This window comes from Chroicocephalus ridibundus, chromosome Z, assembly GCF_963924245.1.
Source record: "Chroicocephalus ridibundus chromosome Z, bChrRid1.1, whole genome shotgun sequence".
NCBI lineage: Eukaryota > Metazoa > Chordata > Aves > Charadriiformes > Laridae > Chroicocephalus > Chroicocephalus ridibundus.
In genome coordinates this window covers 27097908-27123621 of record NC_086316.1, presented here as the reverse complement: position 1 = coordinate 27123621, position 25714 = coordinate 27097908, and the positions used below count along the sequence as shown (strand labels likewise).

The 25714-nt window shown below is 40.0% G+C and overlaps 1 protein-coding gene across 6 annotated transcripts; it reads left to right on the top strand.

The window, feature by feature from the left end:
- Positions 1–611: 611 nt before the first annotated feature.
- Positions 612–13971, top strand: MACIR (macrophage immunometabolism regulator). Of its 6 annotated transcripts, XM_063321345.1 has the most exons (4): positions 632–748; positions 6834–7198; positions 8778–8868; positions 9975–13969. In XM_063321345.1, the coding sequence occupies exon 4, from the start codon at positions 9996–9998 to the stop codon at positions 10617–10619; it is 624 nt and encodes a 207-aa protein (XP_063177415.1). In that variant the 5' UTR covers positions 632–748; positions 6834–7198; positions 8778–8868; positions 9975–9995; the 3' UTR covers positions 10620–13969. The 6 variants fall into 6 exon arrangements, with proteins under 6 accessions (XP_063177412.1, XP_063177415.1, XP_063177413.1 ...); XM_063321343.1 differs by lacking the exon at positions 8778–8868; XM_063321344.1 differs by lacking the exons at positions 632–748; positions 8778–8868 and adding an exon at positions 4542–6306.
- Positions 13972–25714: the final 11743 nt, after the last annotated feature.

Below are 25714 nucleotides of genomic sequence, written 5' to 3'. Positions count from 1 at the left end.
AACTGGTCATTCGCGAAACTGCTGAAGGTTTGTATCCAGTGTCCAAGCTCTGCAGATGTGGAAGTACCACAGAGGGTACAGCCAGAGACGGGCTGTACTTCAGTGAGCAGAAAGTCACCAAGAGATGATCACTCGATCCTTTCTTATAGTGGTGTACAAAGTGAAAAGAGATGTGAGGCTGAAGCTTATTAAGCCAGAGAATCTCAGAACGGGTGGAAAACAAGGCTGGTGCTCACGGCCTAGCCCTCCAGGGAGCTGCCTCTCTTCTCCAGGGGCATCCAGAAAGACATTTCCATTCCGGTGGCCGAGCTGACTTGGCGTCTCCCGCCTCCTCCAGCAGGCCCCTGCCCAGCCCAGGGCGCCGGCGCCCAGCCTAGGGCAGCCCTCGGGAGCGCTGCTCACCTCAGGGCCCGGCGCGGCCTCTCCTCTTCACAAACACGGGCAGGCCCAAGGGTACAGCGAGAAGGGTGCGCAGGAGGGAACGGTCCGTGGCGAGAAGGGCCCGTGTCGACTAGGGTCCGCCCCGCCGCGGGGTGCGGGGACCCCTTGCTCCGCCGCCGGCCCAGGCCACCGCCCGCCGCCGCCGCTCCGCGCCCCGCCCTCAGCCCCGCTGCGCCCCGCCCTCAGCCCCGCCGCGCGGGGCGGGCCGGGCCAGGCCGGGCCGGGTTGCTAGAAGCGGTGCGCGCCGCACTCGGTGGTTCGCTGCTCCTTCCGTGCCGGGCCCGGGCCCCGCCGCCCTGGACCGTAGGTAGGAGGCGGGGATGGCACCGCTCCGCGCAGCCATCCGTGTGGCGCCTCGGCGGCCTTGGGCCCGACCCGTGCCTCATGGAGGGGGTGCTAGCGGAGGGGCGGCGGGTGGGCCCAGGGAGGGACCGTAGGGCCGGCGGGGGGGGATGGATCTGGGCCGACGCCCGGTGGGGCCGAGGGCGGTCGGCGTTGTTGGTAGGGGCCGGGCGCGGGCCGCGGCGATGCCAGGGCTGGGAGTCACCGAGAGCCGCGGCCATACCGGGGCCGGGAGTCACGGGGAGCCGCTGGGCGCGGCGCGGCCCGGCCCTGCCGCGGGCGGCGGTGACGCCTTTGCGCCTTCCCAGCGGTGCTGGGGACCGTGTGGCGGCGGGACGCGGACCCGGAGCCGGAAGGCGGGCTTTATCCTCCGCAGCACGGAGCTCCTGGCGCTTGTCCCCCGCCCGCCCCTTCCGCGAGCTGAGCGGCGGGCCCCGCGCTCCCCGCAGGCCCCTGCGCTCCCCGGAGCGCGGCCGCTGGGCTTTCCCAAGCGGTGGCTGAGGGATGTGGCGCGGGCGGCGCAGAGCGAGCCTTCGGGGAGCGGGCGGCTGGGCTGGGACGAGACCGGTGTGTCGGTGCCGGTACCCGCCTGGGGAAGGAGTCCCCGGGAATTGTCATGCCGGGCCTGCAGCGAGGCCGCTCGGGTGCCCTTTCTGTGCCAACCGCTGGTAAACGGCGGAAAAGCCACGAGTTCATGTGTTAGCACCCGCACCATGTTCATAACAATTTATAGCTCTCTTCATGTGCAGCTTGCCACCACGAGCAGGCCCCGTACCATTCTTCATACTCTTAGGCCAAACCTAAGAGTGCTAAACCTGAATGTGACCTTACTATTCAGTCTGATAGTACCAAAGTACACTAGTGCCCAGCTTTCTGTGGGTAACTTCATATTTCTCTGTAATGAATCTTGCTTAGTGAAGGGTAAACAGTGGCTCAAAGCTCTGTTTAAGTGTTGACTGTACCGTCCGTGGTAGTCATTGACTGCATTTGTGCACTCTAGCGCACTTCACAGAGCATGAAGCTTGCTAAGCTGCTTTGGTTTGTTGGCAGGTGTGTTTTGCCAATTCTGTCTTGCATAAGATATTGGGGGAGTGTCTCTGAACAGTTGAGGTGCTCAGTGGTCTACATATATGTAGGAATACCATCTCAGGTCTTAATTTCTTTATATATTAGTTATATGCTGTTTTACACAGGGGCTTTAGCTGGCGCGAGTGTGTATGTACCTATTATAAAGAAAATAGCAAATGATGTGCACAAGTAGGTGTTTTCTGTGAACATGTCTTTGCTTGTTAGCGTGCTGGATCGAGCGGGGCAGTATGTCACTGTACATACATACATGCTTGCATAGCTGTACGTGGAAATGAACAGATGGCAGAAGCCTGCAGTTACATAGATCTTGGTGGGAGCGATGGAGACGGTCTGTGATGGGGTGAAGGACTTGCTGCTCGCTTGTACCAGTAGTTGGCCAACTTCTGACACAGCTCATCCTAAATACAGTAAGAATCTTTGGAGCATTTCCAAGAGGGGTGTAGAGAGGACTGCAGAACTGATGCTTTGGTTTGCCACGGGGAGTAGAAGTGTGCAGCACTGATTCTCCTTCCTATTTTTTCCCAGTCATCTCCCCTACTGAAAGCTTCTCCTCCCATCACCCTGCTGCCATGGGTGTATTTTGAACCATATTCTGCTTTACATAGTGGTGTTCCTTTACTTTTTTACACACACACACACACCCACACACACACACCCACACACACCCTGCCCCTTGAGGAAGAATGCTTGTTAGAATAATGAAGACAGAGGAGGGTGGTTCTCACTGTGACTTTGAAACGAGGAAAGTGAGGCAATGGCTTGGTGTTATCACTGATACTAAGTTCTTGCGTAACAGCATCAACATTATAGCATGGCTTTTTTTATAATCTCTTCTTTGACCAGCCTTATGCTGCAGGCTTGACCACGAGGCATGCATAATCATATGCAAATGCAGTTTGTTGTGGTAAAGTCAGATGAACTGAGTATTCCAGGACAGGATTTTCTGTTTGCAGTAGTTGTTAAGTTTAATACAAATTTACTGTACCTACCTGTGCTGTTGGGCTTTTACTAATTCTTATTCCATATTTGCATTACACTTGCACCTGCATTTTCAGGTAGCATCTAAGTATGGGAAGGAGCATTTGAGAAGGAGGCAGAGAACAAAACTTTAAAGCCATTATATACGTAACTGTAGTAAGCTTGAGGAACTGACCTTTAGTATTTGTGGGTGGTATAAGTGAATGAGACACCTTTCCAACAAACACTTAAATAGCTGCTGCAGATTGCATCAAGTTAAGACAAAAAACTAGTCATTTGAAGTGCTTCAGTTAAAAAGGAAAACCAAAAAACCTAAATTACATTGATTAAACATATTTTTCCTGATATCTTTGAGTAGGTCTTAGTTTTAACTTGTATCTTTCTTTGAATAGCTGTTCCTAGTCAAAGGCTGAATATAATATTGTTTACGTTGGTAGTTTGAAAATAATATCTGCAGAGCTGTATTTTCAGACGTGGCAATATCGGATACTACCAAACATGCATGTCTTGTCTGACACAAAAGCAATGGAGACCCTTATTCCCATTAGCGTTTTGGTTTTTAATGACAAAAATCAGTATTTAGTCAGTGAAATCTGTAATACTTTAAAAACCCTGCTTTCTTTCCCCACTTTATTTTTAAAAGGACAAATTAATTTTTGTTTACAAGTCAGGTTGTGGTATGGGGATTTTTTGTTGTTTTTTTCCAAGTGGTCCAGCCTGAAACTGGAAAGAAGAGAACTTTGAAAATGAAACTTAGATTTTGCTTGGTGAATGAAAATCAAAACCACAAAGAAATAAAATGCAATTGTAAAGAAAACATTCTTTTTAACTTACTAACTAACTATGGAATAAAAATGGTTTGGTTTACAACATGCATCAGCTTTTTTATGTCTAGCTGTTTCATGTTTTGATGGGTAATGTTGGTAAATAGCTATCTTTATGCTGTCCAGGAGCATCAGCTTACTGATGGAGCGAGGGGAAAATTTTCATCTGTGATTCCATCCATCAAGGAAGTAGCATTGTTTATTTAAAGGACTGTAAATATTTCAGAAAAGTTACCCTCTGTTAGACACTCGCATCTAACATTGTTGCCGAAGAGATGTTAGAAGTTAAATGGCCTTCTTTCCCACCATTTTCTTTAAGTTTCCTTGCTTGCTAAGTCTGCTTATACAAAATTCATTAGCCTGGACCGACTCTTGAAATTCCATCTGTGTCTTTTTCTGTGTAAATTGTATGCTCTGTCATGCTGATCTGGTCTGTGCTAGTCGCTGGAGTTGCCACTTGTAGTTCCTCAGTAATTCATTTGTGGTCCTCTTCGTTTTTAAAAGGTGGTTTCCTGCATCATAATTGTCTGTTTAAAGCTGCGTTAATAACAAGAATTAACAAACTAGTTAAATAGTTTTTGCTCCTTGCAGTAGGGACATATTATTAGAAATTGATTTAATCTTCTTTTGCAAAACATTTAATAATTCTTTGTTCTGTATAAACCATGTGATATTTATTGTCCAGTATACTGGATTGCTGAAGAGTCACCTGTTGACATGAACTTCCTGCCCCCCCCCAACACTATTCTGTAGTTTTTGTTTTTACTGGTTGTTTTGTGGACTGTTGTTTTGCATACCATCCTGAAGTTATTGCACTGGTTTTATTAATTCAGCAATATCCGTTCATCTGTTTTCTTAAGGCTTAACATAGTCTTTATATACAATTTCATTTTCTTGCATGTAATTTTGATAGAAAGTCTGTGCTAAACTTTGTTCTTACTCCATCTGAATGTTGTCGAATGTGGTGCCACAATTAAACATTACCTCCATTCTCTTTTCCATTAGCTTAGAGTGGTTTGGAATTTCTCCTAAGGAACAGCAAGAGCTGGTGAAGAATGTGTGTAGTTTATTGGCACTGTTCTCATGTTCTCTGTGATTTTTAATTTATTTTTTTTAATCCCCCTTTCTTGTCTCTATAAATGTGGTGTCAGTCTGTAAAACGTACACAAATATAATAGGGGACCTTCAAGAGCATGATGATCAACATTAGTCTAAGTCTCTTCAGCTGAAGGTAAAGAGCATGGCTAAAAGCAACCATCTGGTTCTGGCAGTACTTGCAGCAGTATCACCAGCTTGCAGTGGAAGAACCTACAAGCTGCATACATCTCAAAGTATGCCCCAGCTCTATAAAAAGAAATGTGTCACCTTTGTGGATACTTCTACATAGCTGAATTTTATCTTGATTTTTCCCTTTCAGATAAGTATTTATCTCGTTTTAGTTGCAGATTGGAAGTAATTATTTCTAGAAAACTTTGCTCTACAAGTACATCATTCCACCAGCATCTTTCAGTGGCAGAGAAACAAGATGGGGTTTCCAAGAACACATACTATATGTATGTGAATTTTTCTTTTCAGATTACAAGGGGAAAGATGTAGACCTTATTTTTTCCCTTCACCATCAGAGACGATTAAAATACTTAAAAATGTGTGCTGGCTTCGCATGTGCTTCACATGTGCTGGGTCACCATACTTCTGATGTCTGATTGACAAACATAATGTCTTTTAAGTGCATTGTATATATTAGTTAATGGCAGGACAGAGAAGGGGAAGTGTCAAAACTGGTGTGATATCTCCATCCAGTGTGTTTGACTGTTTTGCAGAGTTGGTATCACTGAGTCTATTGCCATCTTTCCATTCTGCTGTCTGCGTATTGCAATTATGAGTATTTTACCAATGAGACAGATCTTTGTATTTCTTAACAAATAATACTACCTGCAGGGTTGGCATCTAGAAAAAAAATCACCTGTTCTTAAAAAAAAAAAAAAACCACCAACAACAAAATCAGTAGTTGGATGGACAGACATTTAATGCTTCTCTTAGAGAAAGGGCAACTTTTCAAATAATTTCGTATTCTCGTATAGAAGATAAGTAATGGCAATACCAATTTACAGAGAACCAGTTCTTTTGCTGAGAGCAACTGACTGTGGTGACTTCAAAATAATGCAGACTTTCTACAAAGCATAGGAGTGTCAAGGGAAACCCCCCTTCATCTTTCTTTATCTTCTTTAAATATTGAGTAATTAAAGTTGATTTTTTTTCAGTCACCTACATTTCTCTCCTTAGAAAGACAGTAAGTAATAACATTTAACAAAAAATAACAAATGATCGGGGTAAAAAAAAAAAAAAAAAAAAAAACAGCAAGTGAGAAGATGTCATTGGGTCTAGTAAGAGAGTATGGGAGAGGTCATTGCAACAACGAATGATTTACAGTGTATATATTGGCATGGTGTGATGTTAGACATCATTGTGTCATACATATCTGTTTTTTATTTGTCTCTTGTTAATCTTTGAGCAGTATCTAACACCTTCAAGAAAGACACAGTAATTTGCAAGCTTTTATATTTGCAAACTGGAGGTTTTGATGTTTTTACCCTTGAAGAACTATCCCAAGCATATTAATGTATTCTTTGAGGTAATACAACAATTTATAGTAGTTAACCTAGTATTTCTATTCATTATTCTTTTTCTCTGTGTTTTAGACAATTTTCTCAATATTTAACTGGATTGGGTCAAATTAATTTGTATGCAGAGCCTGCTTTATAACATAAAGAGGATCTATAAAATCTTGTAAAATCTTAATGGAGTGAATTGTATTCTGGAAGCACTTCTGACGTGTATTGGTCAAGTGAATCCTCTTGGTAACTGTTATTTTCAGTAATTTTCCATACTTTTTAAATCTGTGAAGCAGCAGCAAAAAAAAAAAGGATATACCCTCTTAACAAGAATCACAACTTTTCCTTGTTTTGATTCTATAGTAAATCTTTAATTATAAATTGTCTTGAATTGGCATCACTCTGGTGTCATTCTCTTTAAGAAGCAAGAAGACAACGCAGCTGTTTGTAGGTAATGATATCTACACTCACAGATACTGTGAGTTTCTCAAATTATTTTCTTTTATAGAAGTCATCTAAATTATGTTTCTCTATCTTTTTTTACCAGATAAGGAGACACAGCATGTTGAATCCATATGGCAGCTTGACTAACTCACATTAAAAGTCTTGGGAAAGAACAGCTGAACACTGAAACATGCTGAGTTTTGGACCTCTGCCTGTGGAGCTGGCCAGTCATTCCTCTCACCAGCTAGCAGTGCTGTTCCCTTGAGCTTCTCATGTTTATGGCACCAGTTTCAGATGCTATTGTTGCTTTCGAGTGTCTGTCGGATTTCTTGGTTTTAGGGCTGTTCTTCACACTGCAGCACAGAAATGGAAGCTCTGCAGTTTCAGGCTGAAGTACTAGGCTGGAGTTGCTGACTTGAAGGCTTCTCTTCTCTGATTTTCCTTTGTACTGTTTTTCGCCAGTGAGGGGTAATTGTTTGGCAGTGGACCCCTGCCTCCTTCTCTCCTGCTTGCAGTTGCTGTTCAAAATTCATTGCTTTTTGTTACCAGGGCAAACACCCATGCTTCAAACAGAAGTAAATTAATTTTGAAAGCTGTGTTCTGAGAAGAGCCTTTGTGTTGCTTTCAAGTTCTGAAGGCTTTTTAAACTCAAAAAGTGCATGAAGACATCTTTTCCTCCCTTCTTTTCCTGAGGGCACATATTGCTGTGGCAAGTGGTTGTTGGTTTTAGTGTGGGGTTTTTTGTTGTTGCTGTTTATATGTGACTAGATAATATGATTCATTTCTAACCTTGCTGCATGACTACTTTGTTTATACTTTTTCTAGCACATACTTGTACTTTTTCTAACATCATTTCAGCTTTTTAGCAGAATGGGTTGAGTCTTTCTAGAAGATTACTGGAAAGATTTCTGAACTGCAGGGTAAAAATTGGGAATTAAAAGAACAGGAACAGCTAAATATTTAGGTTTCTTGGCTAAAACCACAGGGTAGTTAAAAGTTGTAATGCAAAATTTTTCTGTGCTATGCCCCTAGTAACCATGGTTCTTGATGGTGCAGGGACTATTAATTTCTACTTAAGGAATTTGTCATGCATGTCTTTAACTCAGTGGCTGGAACCTCACCATGCTTATTGTCTCACTGCTAGATGTGGTGCTAAAGTAAAAAACAACTGCTTCTGCTCTTCTGAAAGTTTTAATTGACTGCATAATATATTTCAGAGTCAATTAAATATAATGGGCAGTGTTCTTGAGTTTTATGTGGAATTTTTTTCGGTGAAAAATTTCAGCGTTTCATTTCCTTCAGTATTTTAATTCTTTATTTAGCTTTTGCTATCTTACCTATATTGTTAAATTCAAAATGCTTAAAAGCTGACTGGATGAAGTGTATCTGTGTATCTGTAAAAGCGATGCTATGCAAAACTTAAAACTGGTAATGAAGAATCCTAAGTAGACTATGATTGTGAGAACTGAAAAAGGATGTTTAAGACTAAAGGAACATTAGTAATAGTCTCTCCGTAATAGGTGTCTATCAATGACAAATAAAATCCTCTTCATCAAAACAGTGGGGATTTTGTTTACTCCTGGTTTATTAGCGCAGGGAGCAAGAGGCTGGTTTGAGACTAAGCAGGGAAGCAGAGATGGGAACATTACTTACCATCCTTCCCAGTCCATGAACACAAACAAGGTAGGCTTAAATTTTGCATGAGGCTAGATTATTTTCTTTTGCAAGTGAGATTTGCACACAGCTTTCCCTTGTATTTTAAGATGAATAGAGATTGATATTGATGGGATTTGGCGGAGTATCTAGTTGCAGAAGTTTGAATAAAGTATTTCCGTGTTTGTTGCATCTTTGCTACTCAGCCTGTGACCTCCTAAGCTTCAGAATGGCAGCAAGGAGCAGCTTTAGACGTTTGCAAACAGATAATAGCATGTTTTAAGTCAGTCTCATCTGTGAAACATTACTGAATGTGGTTTACGGTCCCCTGTAATGAAGTTCAGAATTGTGTTCCTGCTCGACATTTGCATACTAACTTTCCTTTCTTCTTTAGAGTCTCATTGCTTTTAAACATTACAAAGCTATGCTGAATTTTTTGTGGACTGTGTTGGCTAGAGAGTCACTAGCTACTGTTTAGAGCAGAGGTGAGACTGATAATGAAGACTGACATGAATTTGGAAACAAATGTGACCTTTCTGCTTTGTGAAGTAGTTGTGTCACTGAAATGGTGTAGCTGGTGCTGAAAACAAAGAAGTGAAAATAATTAAGCCTTCTCTGTGTTCTAGCATCCACTGGTGTATACTTGCTGTGATAATGACCTTATCTTTCCATGTTAGAGGTGGTAATGGCTTGTGGAGGATAGTTGTATCTGTAAAGGCACCAAATGATGCATTTGGAATAGTTGTGAGGGAATAAAGATCAGGGCAAAATAGTCTATTTCCAGAAGAAATAGTAAAACAAATAAAAACCATAGGACTCAGAATATTGGTTATTCCTAAGATGCGTATAAGAATTTTATGCTATATTTATTAAATGCTAGTGTACCATTTCCTTTGTTAGAAATACATTAGGATGAAACAGCGTGAGTTTATTTGGTTGATGGTGAATAAGATAAATTTTTTTTGTGGGGTTGGGGGGCGGATTGCTGATGACCTATAAACAGGGCTGTTGAACAGCCAGGATGCCTTTTTTTGAAGCTAAAGCAAGCTGTCTTCACATCTGGAAGAGGGAAGCATTGCAGTACACTCAGTAGATCAGGTCTGGTCTGTGGTCATGCCCGACTAAGGTAGTAGCTGCTAGACACGTTTGTTTAAAAGCTGTGTTTACTGAGATTATTGTCCAATACACAGCTGAATATGGGAGAAGTTGCTGTGGATGTGCTAATGGATGTAGATGGCCTCAGAGGCAAGGGGCTATAAGGAATCAAATGGAGTCTAAAAGGATGAAAAAATGGACTGGAAAGATACTTCTTTTTTATGTACAATATTACTCAAGAATGTTTTTAACATTTAAGAATACCAGGAGTATATTTATGATATCTTTTATTAAAAAAACACCCAAGATAATTTTAAAAGGCAGGTGTTGGCGATCATTTTGCTATGCGACACCTTGTAGGGCATAAGACGATGCTGAATAGAGAAGTACTGGTCATGACTTCTGGGTGATACGAAAGCTCATTTCTGCAATCGTCTCTCAGCTCCTCGTGTTGCATAAAGGCTCTATTTCTGATCAAGCTCTGTTTTATTTTTAGGAGGATAGCATTGTGTTTAAAATGGAAGTTGACATCAATGGAGAGTCCAGAACTACTCTATCCACCCTCCCTGTGCCTCTTGCGGAGGTGAGTCCTGCGGGCAGGATGGAAGCAGAGAAGCCCCGCTGTTCCAGTACCCCCTGCTCACCAATGCGACGGACTGTTGCGGGCTATCAGATCCTTCACATGGATTCTAACTACCTGGTTGGCTTCACGACTGGAGAGGAGCTGCTAAAATTAGCCCAGAAGTGTACAGGAAGTGAAGAGAATAAAGGGGAATCTGGGCCAAACTTGCGCTCCAAGCAGCTTGATTCAGGACTTACACGTTCCTCCCGTTTGTACAAAACTAGAAGTAGGTACTATCAGCCATATGAGATCCCAGCAGTAAATGGAAGGAGGAGGAGACGGATGCCCAGCTCAGGGGATAAATGCACTAAGGCTTTACCGTATGAACCTTACAAGGCACTTCATGGTCCCCTGCCTCTTTGCCTTTTAAAAGGTAAAAGGGCTCATTCAAAATCCCTGGACTACCTCAATTTAGACAAAATGAGCATTAAGGAACCTGCTGACACAGAAGTGCTACAATACCAGCTCCAACACCTTACCCTCAGAGGGGACCGTATGTTTGCAAGAAACAATACATGAATTATCATCTCAAATTTAGAACCAATTTCTGATTATTTCTCTGCTGCTGCAAAAATCCACTGTTGTACTGTGTACATGGCTGTCCACATTGTAGGTGGTTGTATCAGCTAAATGTTATCAGAAAGTAATTTATTTGAATAGAATCTTGGCAATGCAACGTGTTACAAATACTTGGAGGGAGAAAGCTTTCCTGAGCAAGCAGCTTCTGATGCAAATTTGGCTGCAACTGGTGGATATTTCTTTGGACACCTTTTAACAAAAAAAAAAAAGTGTTTGATTTTGGGGTTTGGGATTATTTTTTTTGTACAGTTAGATCTAGATTTACAGCATTTTCACATTGAAAAATTGGTGATGTCTGCTTGATTGTTGCTAATTTTGGCTTGATGTTAGAAACTGCTCTTGGATAAGTATTCAAGTTTAGGAGGTTTTTTGGGTTTGCTTTTTGTTTTGGTACTCTACAGTAAAATGTATGTATTATTTTTTTACATCATTGGAGAGGGAAGTGAGCTTGGCTAAATTGGATCACTTGCTATTTAAACAATCCAGTTCAAAGATTTTAAAACTGTGCTTGCACTGGTGATGAGGGTGAGATTCACTCATAAAACAAACCTTTACTACTTGAATCCTATTAAATTATTTTTTTAGTTTCTGCATGGAAGTAATTGCTTTGCCTCCTCTGTTCTATAAAACTTGGTCAGGATAAGTATTTGGGTTATTAAAACCAAAACTTTTGGGGAGTGAAGATTTTATTTTTTTTAGTGGGATTTATTTTTAACGTTGTCTTGACACGCAAACAAGGATTCACTGCAGATGCCAGTAAGTAGACTAGAATGTCTGCATTGGTATGTCGGTGTTTTTGATTTTAATTCATGAATTATGTATGATGTATAGCATAGGAAGGTGTCAAACGACTCCAGTATTGTTTTGGAAATTCACTTGGTTTGAAGCACTGGACACTTGAGATCTGGAAGGCTGATTTATTTAAGTATTTCTGTGTCGGCGTTGAAGAGATGATCCTGGATTATTCAACAGAGTAGATTGAATACACTGGCTTACTTTTGTTACTTAAGAATTTTTTATCCAAATGTGACATCAAATGCAGTTTTGACAGCTGTATTCCTGGATGTATTGAAAACATTTTAGTAACTTATGTTTAAAAATGAAAAGTAGTTTTCAGTGCATTCTTCTGCTGAGTCTAGAGTGCAGCTTGGGTTTGGCTGATGGCCTCTGCAGGAGAAGTTAAAAATCAGATCACGTTGTTTTGAAACATAAATTATTTGATCAGTTGTTTCTGGTAGAATTAAGATTTTGATTGTTTGTTTATCATGCAGAATGAATAGGAAGCACTAGTTAGCGCATGCACTGTGGAACATGAAGAGGAGTTCTCATTCTGTCAACTTCCACAGTTTTAAATGAAGTCGGCCCAGTAGTCTGCATTTTGCTAGTTTGGTTTTCTCTTTTAGGTTTATTAGAATCTTTGGAACAAACCAATGTGTATTTTCAAAAGTTAACTACACCTGTGTAAATTTAATGTATTGAACAATGATCTTGAAAGTAAAATCTTCCTATATAGTCTTTAGTTTGAAAAACAGGAAATGGTCAGATGCCAAAGAGATGGGGGTTTTGTTTAAGGAATAAACACCACTGTTTATTGACGTACCCTATGAAACTGTATTTCTGGCTGAAAAATAAAAAGGGTGGTGTCAGCACTTCTTGTTGTGGAGTCTTTTGCTGTGTAGGAAAGAGGACATTTAAAAAATACAACTTCAGACCAGGGATCACTTTAAAAACAACTTTAAAGCAGGGTCTTGGACTTCTGTGAAATAGGTGCTTAGGTTTGTTACTTTGTTTCAGGAAATGGGCCATGCAATTATTAATATTTTGTGCATGTTTCTAGTGTCATCTTGTGATATAATTGCATAGCTACACTAGTAGAGAGGTTGTTGGCTATCTAGCCAAGTTCAAACATAAAAAGTATGTTAGTGCTTTATCTCTTTGGTGGTTTGCTTGTGAAAGTGCTTACATGTGGTTATGCTGTTTGCTTAACTCATATAGACTTGGAGCTCTCATGCTGTATCCTCATTCGAGGGACCAGTGTTTTGCAAGTTTGGTTTGTAACATTCTTTCTGCGAACTCATATCCGTGAGGAGTTACTGATTTTACCTCTAAATTAAGCAGAATCTCAGCCAAATGAAGTCTTTTGATCTTGTCTTATTTTTGCTGCTTATCGTGTCTTCTACTAAACTAGTCTATTAAAATCAAAGTTGAGAAGGTTCTTCAGACTACTAATATGAAATTGAATGTGAACAGTACTGACCTTTCAAAGTGAGTTCTTGCTGTTCTTGTAATAAATTAAAAGAAAAAAAATCAAAAAATAATGTTTCCTTGTCAACTTTAGGTGTCTTCCAGAAGATTAAAAGAGCAAAGGTAGAAATGATACAGCGTAGTAACATTAACAAATGGTCTGAAATCAACATTAACAGCAGATCTGGAATCAAGTACAAATGTCTAAGCTGGGTTATTGAGGCAGATCCTAAATTCAGGCACACCACTGGCATTTTTTAAAAAATATACCAAAAAAGGATTGGTATGAAATCCATTCTTTATTTCACTGTTCTTTTCTTCATTTCAGGTATGAACTCATAACTAGTCCTGTCCTGCTGTGTTACAGTTTTTATTTACATCTGTAGAGGGTGCCTAACTGACCTTATGGTTTCCTTTACCTTCTCTGACTTGTACCCGGTTCCCTTGGGGGATGCTCTCTCTCTTGCTGAGCATGTTTACTGGAGTGGGGGTTGTTAATTGCAGACTAGGGCTACTAGGCAGTATTGCAAAATAAGTAACAGACAAACCTAGCATTTTCTAAAACTGCTCTCCTGGATGTGGTGGGTTTTTTTCCTGCTGGGAAGAAGGAGAAAGGTTGTTTTTAAACTGCTGAAAATGCAGATGTTGCTGTCTGGACATTGAGAAAGGTTCTCAGTAGTTCAGGACTTGGAGCAGAAGTAATTTAATTATTTTGTGTGCAAATAAGAGGACAAGCATAATTTTTAAGAAGAATTACAGGAGAACAGCAGAAAGCCTATAAGCTGCGTAAAAAAGCCTGCCAAAATCTACAATATCTGCAGAAATACCACTCAGTTAGTAAAGGTAGGTGATGTCAGGCTGTATAACTTACTTTTGAAGAAATGAAAAAGCTATCTAGAACACAAAACTGGTCTGAAAGAGTCTAAGTGAGTTCAAGGTATGTTTTCATTTGGTAAAACACAGGTTTCAGTTAAAAAAGTGAATACTAAGATAATGTCAAGTTTTATGGTTCACATGAATATTTGTAGTAGTAGTAAGGGAAATACTACCTGTAATATAGACTAAGCAAAGAATTGTTAATGGATCACATAACTGTTGTTTCTAACTTTTCCAATGGTACCAAAGAATCTGAAACAAATTATCCAAGATAATAAAATTTTGATGTTCTGGATGCTTGGGAGGGTGGTTATTAACATTAAATTTCATCTTAAAGAGGGATGTGTGCTAAAAAGAAACAATAGAAAAAATTATCTTCAGTGAGAATATAGCCATAAAACTAGAAGAAATTGAGGAAGACTAATTACAGAAGTGTGACTAAGTTGTTAAGCTGTTGTAGGGAAAATGCAGACCTAAAACTGAAAAATGTAGATTTATTACAAGCCTAACAACTTTAAACACAATGTAAAGCTTGGCAGACAACAGTAAAAATGCCCATTTTTTTGCATGTTGTCTGAGCATTTGGCAAATACAGTTTCTTTTCTGTTTGCATGAGTGGTTTTCAGTGATTTGATCTATTAATTGAGACATCAGTTTCTATGATGGCTGATTATACTGAACACTGTAAGAGTGGCAAAACTGTGTGTCTGATAGATCCTCAGAAGAGCACTTAAAAATGTTTGGATTATTGATTTTTTTTTTTATTTTGTTTTTGCCTATATCACACCATATTTTTTAGCCAGAGGTTAATTCCAACTTCCAAGTCCTCGAGAACCTTCAGGATTATGGTTTTTTTGCTCCAGTGACTTTGCTAGTGAAATACTTTTTTTTCCTCTTTATTCCTTCATAAAAGCACTCAGGGAAGATCAAGCTGTATCTTTAGGTCTATATAATATGGAAAATTTCCTTTTTTGAAAGGAGCAAGAGGGATCCCTAGTTGTCTGCAGTACTTGCTTCTGATCTTGTAAAAACTAGGTATCATTGTTAAATATATGGTACTTAAGCATATAAATCCTTCTGTGAGCTGCTTTTGTAGGTGTTTTTTTCTGACTCTTAACCACGGATGCAGCCTAGGAGAGTGTAGGGTATTACGAGATGCTGGTAGCTGACCTACAAAGCATCACAGAGTCATTAAAAAAAAATACAAGTCTCTTCTGTCTCAGCAATCATTATCAAGCAATTCTTCAGCCTTTTTTCCTTGTATCAGAGTGATGACTTCCATTAGTCAACAACCACTTTACTTTCCTCCTCTACATAACACAAGGGTCGTTCTTAATGACGCTACTCCCTCAGAAGTTGCCTTTGGTTGTCGCGTTTGGCTGCTTCTGGATGGCAGTAGTTGAGAGTTGGTGCTGCTGCTCCAGTGGTGTAAGCGCTAAACCTAATCTTTCGCATTTTTGTGAGATGGCTCAAGGGAGGGAATGTTACCCTAATGTTACAACACCTAGTCTGTCTTGCATCCCCCTTAACTTACTCTTAGCGTTAGTAGTTTGGTGGTAGAGAATTACATCAAGGCAAAGCTACAGAGGGATCTGTCGAAGCCCCATTAGGAGAGCTGAGGAAAGATGACCGTCAGGCTGTGGGGAAAAATCCAGAATCAGCTGATTTGCAATGAAAACAAAAGGGAAGGGAAGGATAGTAACTGTCCACGTTCCATACATTTTTAGGAGACAGTTGTCTAAACTTGCATATGCTTGACCTGACCTATCAAAGAATTGGTCTGGAATGAAAAGAGGGGGAAGACAAAGGACGAGAGCTTTGCACAGTGTTTTTATGTCTGTGAAGAGTGGTAGGGCAGAAAGAACTCGCCAGAAGATACCGGGGGGAAAGGCTGGAGAAATAAATGGAAAACCTCAGAAGGGCAGTGCTGCAAGAGTAGGAAGAGTGAAATGGTGTATGGTTTCAGTGTCAAAACAAGCAAAGACATGGAAGGAGATGGTGTGCTGGTCTCAAATCTCTACAGAAGTGTTTCTTGATATTCTGCAGCCCTACACAGTGACAATAAGTAGATGGTGCAATTTCATAGTTCTTTGACAAAACAATGTGTAAGAAGCTGCCTGAGCAAGAAGAAAACTTTCATCCGTTGTGTTTATTATTATTTTCAGTTAAAAGAAAAAAAGAAAATTTTCAAGCTTCTTTATGTATTCTGGTATAAATACCAACTATGATGTCTGGTAAGATTATTGCCCCATTTAATTTTGCCATTTTGCTAGGCGCTTGCCTGATGAATCTCCTGATGACCTGTTCTTTCTGTGAAGGTGAAGGAGACAGGAGTGCTAAAATATGCAAGAACTTTAAAAACAGCATTAACAGCTTGAATCCTATGGAAAATGGAGCAAACCATGATTCGCTGTAGTGCTTTACATTAACCTATTTTTCAGAAACTCAAAAAACGTTGAAGAAAAGTGTTAGATACTGAGATGCTTTTAGAAATCTATTTCAGGCCAGAAATATTGCAGCATAGAGCTTCACGGTGTGAACTATAGTCTACAAATGGATAAAACTACAGAGGGAGAGATAATATCATAGTGCACTGGAACATTGGGTGGCAGAGCACCAACATTTTAAGCTAGATGAATGAGGTGGAGTGGGGAGAAGAATGCATTAAATGTAAGATTCATTTTTTTCTGCCTTAGCTCAGCGATTTAATGGGGTTTTGTTTGTTCGTTTTTTTATTTTAATTGGGGCAAACATCTTCCAATTTTTATGAAGGAAAATTGAAAGATATCCAGAAATGCCCCATCCCTGGAAGTGTTCAAGGCCAGGTTGGATGAGGCTTTGAGTAACCTGGCCTAGTGGGAGATGTCCCTGCCCCGGGCAGGGGCTTGAAACTAGGTGGTCTTTAAGGTCCCTTCTAACCATTCTATGAATGGCTACAGCTCCAAGCAACTGACTGTATGCAAGATTTATACCTATCCATCTATGTTAGCGTTTTCTATAGAATTTAGTTCTCTCTAATTTTTATCAGCATTTCAATGTTCAGCTGATATTCGTTCAGAATTTGTTTTGGTAAAGAGATTGTTGGAAAAAATCAGAGGAAGAAATGCTGATGGGGGTATCAGTTAAAATGGTAGATAAACTCTCATGTAAATGCTGGCAGTCCTATTGATTTAATAACTTTGAAGTAGAACTGCAAACACAGCAAAAAAAAATCATTAATCACTCCAAGGAACAGAAGTGGGACAAGATGTAAAGACTGTTCCAATTGGTAAATTCTGTGAGAGACAGACAGGTTTTGGAGGTGATCAAGTGTTTCATGAAAAATAACATTTGAGAGGGGTTTTTAGAAGGCTGGGTTACTCAGTTCTCACAGAATCATAGAATCATTTGGTTGGAAAAGACCTCTGAGATCATCGAGTCCAACCGTTAACCGAGCACTGCCAAGCCCACCACTAAACCATGTCCCTAAGCGCCACATCTACACATCTTTTAAATACCTCCAGGGATGGCGACTCAACCACTTCCCTGGGCAGCCTGTTCCAGGGCTTGACAACACTTTCAGGGAAATTTTTTTTCCTAATATCCAATCTAAATCTCCCCTGGCACAATTAGAGGATGTTTCCTCTCATCCTATCGCTTGTTACATGGGAGAAGAGACTGACCCCCACCTTGCTACAACCTCCTTTGAGGTAGCAGTAGAGAGTGATAAAGTCTCCCCGCAGCCTCCTTTTCTCCAGGCTCAACAACCCCAGATCCTTCAGCCTCTCCTCATAAGACTTGTGCTCTACACCCGTAGGGAAGGCCTGCTCCTGCACCTTCAAGATTTCCTTCTTAAGGAATGAAATCATCAACTAGATCAGTTTCCACATGCTTTCATCTCAAGGTAGTCTGGTGGTACCTGGGGTGTTTCAGCAGCCATAAGCATGAACTAGAAATAGCCCTCTTAAAAACATCTTCAAAGACTAAGTGTCTGACTGTGAAAGGAAAGGAGCATAAAAAGTGAGGAATTTTCACGGTGAATTATGGCATTTGTAACAACTACTCAGAGGTATGAATTTTAGGATGCTATATCTTGGAAGGTAACTTTGCAGAATGAACGTTCAGAACTGTAATGGGATGAAAAAAAATGAAGCTAAAGGCCTGAATTTATTCTTTATTAAATTTAACCAAATCCTCCTTTCTCAGTCTGGGTTTCCAGAGAAGGCCCAAGTCTTGCAGGGAGTGGTGTCGATGGTGAAGCAAAGAGCTGTTCCCACTGAGATTAGTTACACCCTTGAATGGTGATATTGGCACCTGAACTGCCACTAAAATATCAAAGGAAAAGTTCATTGACGTTCACTGAGGTCCCTGTGCTATATTTTTCAAGGTGCCGCATGTTGTACTTGATTACGTGGCTAAGTTAGAAACTGTCTGAGAAAATCTGAATATTCAATTTAAACCATTATTAAAATGTTAGTCTTGTTTTTACAATATTTGAATATTTTTATCTACCTTCCAGTTTTGGAAGATCAGTGATGCACTTGATATGACTCTCTGTCTCCTTAGATCTAGGTTCTAAAAAAAACTTAGAGAAAAAAATCTTCCTTATTCTTACATATTCTTGAAATGTAATATGTGCTTGATATCACCAACTGCAGAGTAATCCAAGTATTGAGTTAATCAGTACTGAAATTGCTATTGCAGTCATTGGTAGCTTTTCTATATGCCATCAGAAAAGAAATTTTTTTAAATGCATGTAAATGATGGCATGTTCTCTACTTGTATAATTTAGCCTTCAAGTCAATGGGCCATTGGTTTTGATGGTAGAAGACCTGGATTTCAGAAGAACAAAGCTGTAACGCTCTATTTTGATGTCAAACTTCAATCATCTGCCTGCTTCCCCATCTCCTATTTTGTGGAGTTGTCATTGATTAATTTAGGAGAACTTCAGCCAGAAGGGAAGGCATTTTTGGAATGAAGAGGTTGTCTCAAGTGGGCAATTTTCAAGAGGAAAAAATCTTACTTGCCTTATGTGTTTGAAAAATATTCTCAGATGAGACTTGCCTGTCGCAGGGGAAATAATTTGGGGGGGGCTGGTTGCATTTTGCTTTTATTTGGCAATGAAGCAGGCAGAAACCTTAGTCTGACAGCAGTTAATGCTTAATACTAAATTATAAAAATCCTGCCAGAAAAAAACCAAGTAACTGTATATGTGATTAGCCAGAGAGGGGATGGCAATGACTTCTGATAGTAATAGGTTATACACAAGGTGTCTTTTAAAGACGACTTAGGAAAACAACCCCAAAAGAATCGGTATCTGCAGTATTCTGCTGGCACAAATGAGAAGTTTTCTTGTGTCTTTGATCTGGGAAGTCCATATTTAATCCTGATCTGGGGTGAAACACTAGTAATCCTGACTGACCAATTGGCAGAAGCTTGAATTTCCTGCAGAGGAAGGTCAGCAATGCTGTTCACTGGGGGAAATTCAATGCAGCAAGTAATCGTTCCAATTAAAGCTCCTGTTGAAACTGAGTGTTTTCTCTGATTGGAAGACTAAATCTGTCCTTAATCATCCAGATAAGATGACATCACCAGGATGCTATAAACTGTCTGAAAGATTAAATGCCCACTATCAAAAGCAAACTTAATCCTGAAGCTGGAAAACCAAAAGGCTGCCTTTTTTAGTTCCGTGATCACCATTACTTAACATGAACCATAACTAAATATTGCAGCTGAAGAAAAAAGTCCGTATTGGAATGTGTGCTAAATATAGTCAGATTTTTTTTGGACTTAGTAGTTAACTGCTTTCTCAAAGAACTATTCTTGGATGATTTATGGGAAGATGGTCTTCTGCACTTGGTCGCAGGCAACACTGAAGGCTTACTTCAAGACTTATTACTGGGATACCTCTGTAGTAACAATCACAGTACAATTAATTTATAATTGTAATAGGAGAGACGGGGACAGATAAATCACATGTGCAGAATTTATCCATAGAAAGCCAGCATGTATTTTAATTATGTAAAAATGAGGCAGTCCAAAAAGCAAGAAACCTACAAACAAAGTGATCCAATAAAACTGTGTCTGACTCGTTAGAAGACTTCGGGTAGCTATCGTAGGGGAATGGTTGATGTTAAGAAATGAAGAGCCTGCTCACGTGCAAACAAAAAGGCAGCCACTATGTGAAGAACTGCTCAACTGGAAACAGGAGTGTAAGATGGTTTGAAAAATTGCTTTGCTGAGGAAACTAAAGGTGGTAGCGAAAAGTCTTCTAGATGCATTGACAGCAGAAGGTCATCTCAGGAACCAGTGAGATCACATGAGGGAAAGGCGTTGAAGGGGTGCTCAGGTGATGAGACCGTGACAGAGAAACTCAGTGAATTCCTTGTATCAGTTTTTACTGCTGAAGATGTTGGGGAAAGTCTCATGCACACAAGAAAGTCTTTGTACCAGAGGGGTTAAAAAGCAGGTTATTGAAACAATGAAGAATGATTGGCTTATAAATAATTGAAAATAGAGCATATTTAAAAGGCTCTTCAATTTGGAAATGGGAGAAAATTGTGTGAAAGCTCAGCCCAAAGAAATTTGATTGAATTTCTTTCCTTAACTTGCAGAATCAACCAATTGGTTGCAAAACCAGATTACTAAGGGAACTGTTGTCCCATTTTCAGATTTCCCAAAAAAGCATGTTCCCCTGTTCCAGCCGCGCACAAGTTACTGTGCTCAGAGCAGAAGTACGTGGGTGGCTGCCCATCAAAGCTGAGGTGGTGCCAGGTTTATGTTGTCTTGCAGTGGCCCTTTGACCTCTTGATTGGGAATGTATTTAAGAAGTGCGCAGATCAGGCAGCAGCTGTTAAAGTAGAACTAAGCAGTGCAGAAATATCTGTCTGCAGCCAGCAAGCTTGTAGTGTTAGTCTATATAACTGTTGCTTGACCAAGTCATCTCCAGCATCTTCTTGGTAACAGATAGGACAGAGGACTCAGCTTGATTTAAAGGAAACCTGTGCAAGTGTTGAACCACGTGAGGGACTTGAGCACGCACGAAAGCATGGTCTGTTGGGACAGCATGGCTTCTCTAAAGGGAAACCCTGTCTGACTAAACTGTGGGTGGTCAGAAAGGATACAGATACAACTGTCCAGTGGCTTTTCAGAAAGGCTTTGATGAGGCTGTGCACCTGAGTTTATTAAAGCACGTGAGATGCCACAGGGTTGGAGGAGAGATAATCAATGCATGGGAGGCAGAAGTGGACCTTGGAAAGTGAGGAAGGTTTTGGAAGCTGGTTGGGTCTTGGTGGCTGCTCTTGGGCCAAAATGCAGAATATAGACCTTCTTTGTGGTGGAAGATGAGAGGAAGCCCCATTTGTTCCCAGGTGGTTTTTGAAACCAAAGTAAACTTGCGTAGAAAATACCTTTCAGTAATTAGTTGCCCAGAGGAGCTATATTTTGGCCGTTCTCACATACTGAGAAATCTGGTTGTCACCGTTATGGATGCTTGTAATAATGCAATAACAATTTATAAGAAAGAGGTAATTATTAATGTCAGGTGCTATCTCCTTTGGAGGTTATGATGGAAAATGACAAATAAAACTCCTTGTACCTTTTGTCTCATGTCAGACTTAAGAGACCTAACAACAACAAAACTCAAATTATTTTCAACATCCTGAGGTTTTATTTGCACTTACTGCCTCAAACCATGGTAATGGATGAAGATGCAGGAAATATTCTTGAGAGCGCCATTAATAATTACTATTACACACACTGGATGAAACATCTTAATTCAAGCAGTCCTGTTGAGAGCAGATCCGTGATGTATAATAGTTTATAATGTTCTTGATTGTCTTTGAAGATATGCCTGCAGATTGAAATGTGTTTTATTTTTGGCTTGAACCTTCTATTGGTGAAACCTTTTTTAGTGAAGATTGAATTTCTATATTCTTCTCTTTCTTCCTTTCCCAATTAGATTGTTTCTCTCTTGTACTGAAATTCATCTTGCTCTGTTACCAGTCCAAAAGTAATTATTATTGGAAACTTTGAGTTAAATTTGGGCACTCTCAGCTGTACTTCTTAGAAACAAATAACTTTTCCGGTAGCTATCCATTAAGGGTGTATGTGACTTGGATGCTAAGTGTAAACATAGGCTTTTTTACATATCTGATTGAAAGCAAAGTCTGTGGGTGGGTTTTGGAAAGTTAATATTGTGTGGTTTTTTGGATTGTCACAGTATCTAAAAAACACGCAAAACCTAGAAATCAGTTGGATGATCCTAAAAAGGAGAAGGCTTTTATAAAGATGTGAGAAATGACAGTCGTTGCTCTGGGAAAGTCTAGAAAATGCACTTTAAAGAACATATGTGTCGTTTCCCAATTCTCAGGCTGAAAGATTTTAGACTGTGAGAGACTACAATAATGTCCAGTCTGATCTTAATATATCATCCAGAAATATCTGTATCAGATCCGTAACTTCTGATTAAACTGCATATCCAGCTGAACTACATCTTTAGCCGTTGTGCCCTTGGACTTCTTATTTCACTTCACTGTCACTAGGCATATTAATGCACAGATTTTGAAGTATTTGGTTTTTTGGGGTTTTTTTGTTTTGTTTTTTAATCGAAACCTCTGTTTTTATTGCTTAAAACAGGAATTGTCTTTCAATAATAAAAATTGTAAAACTTGCAGTTGCTAGGGCTTGCTTAGACAGCAGTGCAGAGAGTTAGGGTTTAGATTTTCCTGAGCAAGACATTGGAATTCATTAAAAGTTTCCTATCTTTTTCAAGCCCCAAGCTGCAGCCACAGACTGAAGAAGGGACTGCACATGGTCTGGTTTACTTAAATAGTTTTCTTTGAATCATCATGCTGATTGATGTTTATGTAAAGCAGGGTGTAGCCAAGAGTTTGGTACGTGGTAGTGCAGTTTGCATACTAAATGGCTAGAAGCACGCTTCCACATCACACATGGTCTAAAACTTCCTGTTCCTAGTATATGAAAACTACTATTACAGCACAGAGTTAAGGATTAAGTTTGAGATATAAAATAGTCTCTTCCGGCTAATTCTCATGCAATAATTACTTCCAGGTTCACATTCTGCTTACTGTGGGGAGGCAGCTACATTTTAAAGATTATTTCTTGTGTTAAATATTGCTTCATAGTGTATTCTGTGCTAATTTAAATTTGGACTGAATACCTATAAATGAAAGTCAGCACCAGATTTGCTGACTCTAATAATTCAAAAAGGTTTTTTTTCTAAAACACATCTGCTTAGAAAGAAATCTGTCAAAACACAAAAGTTGTGGTGTTCTATGCTACCAAAGCTATGAAAATTGAGTTGTGGTGTTTATTTTGGGTTTTAGTATGTCTCATGAATTAAAATTGTAACTCTCTGCCCCTTCTGATGTGTTTCCACTAGTCATTTTGTGCAAGCTGTCATGCTGCTTAATCACCAATGAGCTGCTTTATCTTGCTATAATGACACAAAATAGATCCAGGGATAAAAATAGCACGTTTTCTGCGATTTTGTTGGCTTAAATCAGCTAAGAAGAGAGCCAGAACTAATGCAGAATGATGAAGGCTACCAGGAGCTGGGAAGGGGAGGCGGGAGTTTTTGGCAGCAGCAAGCTGTCAGGTCAACCCAGCTGTCCACGTCCTTGCAACAGTAGTTATTGTCAAGAACCCCAAATTCTGAGAAACATGGTCAGCTGATACACCTGGCTGCTGCGTTGCCAAGCTGCAGTGCCTGACGCTTCATTCATCATTTGACTTTTAGCTTTGATGTCCTTAAAGAACTTTGCCTTTGACACATCGTGGTTTTATTACTTCATCCTCACGCATGGGACTGTCAGGGAGAGAGAGGAATGAAATCCAGCTGGCGAGGTGACAAAAATTGTTTTATTTTGCCACGTACTCCATGAGCGTCTCGTTATTTTGGCATCCAAACGCATCCTGGAGCATCAGCCAGGGCGCTGCAGGCTCCCATGGCATCTCACAGCACTGTGGGAGCAAAGGTCTCCTCTTCTGGCTCATCCCCCACAGGCACTGTGGTGGCTCCGCTGCTTCGGTCATACACTGGGATGTTTTGCTCCAGCATCAAAAGGCTGGAACTATCTGTTTATTTATTATGTGAAATAGGAAACAATTTTGTTAAGAGAGGGCGTTCTTTGGAAGCATGCGTGTGCGCACAGGCATGTATTTTTAGAGTGAGAGATCTTCACAGAACACAGTAACTTATTTTGCCAAGTGGTCTTTCTTCTGGTTTAGTGCTGGTTTCGCTTTGATATTTAATCACTGAAGAAATAATTTGGAAACAGTTTATAGGACAGGTCAGAAAAGCTTGTTATACTCATAGCAAGGATGCTAGTGGATTTTGGTTAGCGTTGGACTGCAAGTAAATGCAGCCTACTCTAGATTTTTCTCCAGTATCATGAAATAAATTAATTTTGTTATCCTTAATACACAGAGGAAAAAAATGCATTAATACTGAAGCGTGGGATTGCACTGAATAAAAAGCCAAATGAAGTTGAGGTATATTTTGTATTTATTCAAATCAATACTTAAATTAAGTATTCAATGTTTTGTGAGTTTATTATAGGGGGTTTCACCATTGTCACCATTTCCTTTAATTTCAGTGTTGAACCTGGACATGTCATGTACTGCATTAAACTCTTGGCAGATTTTACAAATGTTTCAAGTTGAGTGCCACTGTAAATTAATTTTACGAAAGTTCTTCAGTTGCTCTGCTTTCCGTTTCATTAGATTTTGCAATTAGGTTATATCTAGACAAAGGGAGAGACTGATACTTCATACTCTCTTATCAGCAATATATATGCTATAAAATGTTGAATGGATCTGTGGAACACAAGCTAATGTAAGTTAATGATTTCAAAGTACTTTCAATACATCTGTATCAAATGAAAACTAAGACAAATGTGGAAATGGATGGAAGGAGATCAGTAAAAGCAGGTTTTTCAAAGTTGTTTTGCTTAATGTGGTTAAGTATCTTAAAAATTTTGCTTTACGGGGCAGGAGTAGAGGAGATAGATGTAAAATTATGTCTGCGTAGTCTTAGTTGTTGCCGTATAAATGAAGAATCCTGTACAGTATGTGTAATTACAGCAAAATTGTAAATAAAAGGGAGTGGTTTTTAAAAGTTATGGAAAAACTGCTGTTGATTTTATCCCATAAAATCTTTATTACTCACAGGAATTAAATGGAACTATCTGGGGAAAAAATGGGTTTATGGATAAATTCTTTTGGACAAAGTGGCACACTCATATACTTGCGCTCTGGAAGAGCCCTGCATGTATTATTCCCATAGTTTATTTGGAATTCTTGATTTTCCTTAATGATCTCAATTAGTGCTATATTTCTCTGCATTGACATGGTGCTAACTTCATCTCAAATTCAGAGTTAACAAATTGTGCAATCAACTCTCAGATAGGCTTTCAGAACTAAGTAGTAAAATTAGAAAGTACGTGAAGCATTACTCAGAAATATAAATGCACTCCTTGCACGGGTGCTCATCTGCTGCTGCGTGCGTGTGCCTGCGTTGTGTGAATGTAAACTGATTCTCAAGATCAAAAGCCAGTAAGTTTCTGTAATATGCTGTGGAGCCCGGAGGCGAACCGAGTCCCATGTGATGTGGCAGTTGCTAGGGTAACTAGCATTATTTGTGAATGCTGAGTATAAGCATTTCTCTTTATCAAGTCAGAGGGTTTCTTCTTTCTTTCTTTCCTCCTTTCTTCTCTTTTTTTTCTTGCTGAACAAAGGGGTGACAAGGGGCACTCCATTTCCACCCCATTTTTTGTGGTGATGCATAACGGGTGTTTGACCCCTACTTTAACAAATAAAAAGAGAGACGCCTTCACAGGTGTGGCCTCATTTATATGCAAGTTATGTTCAATTTTAGAAAAGCACATTTGACTTTTCCGTGGCAGTAAATTTTA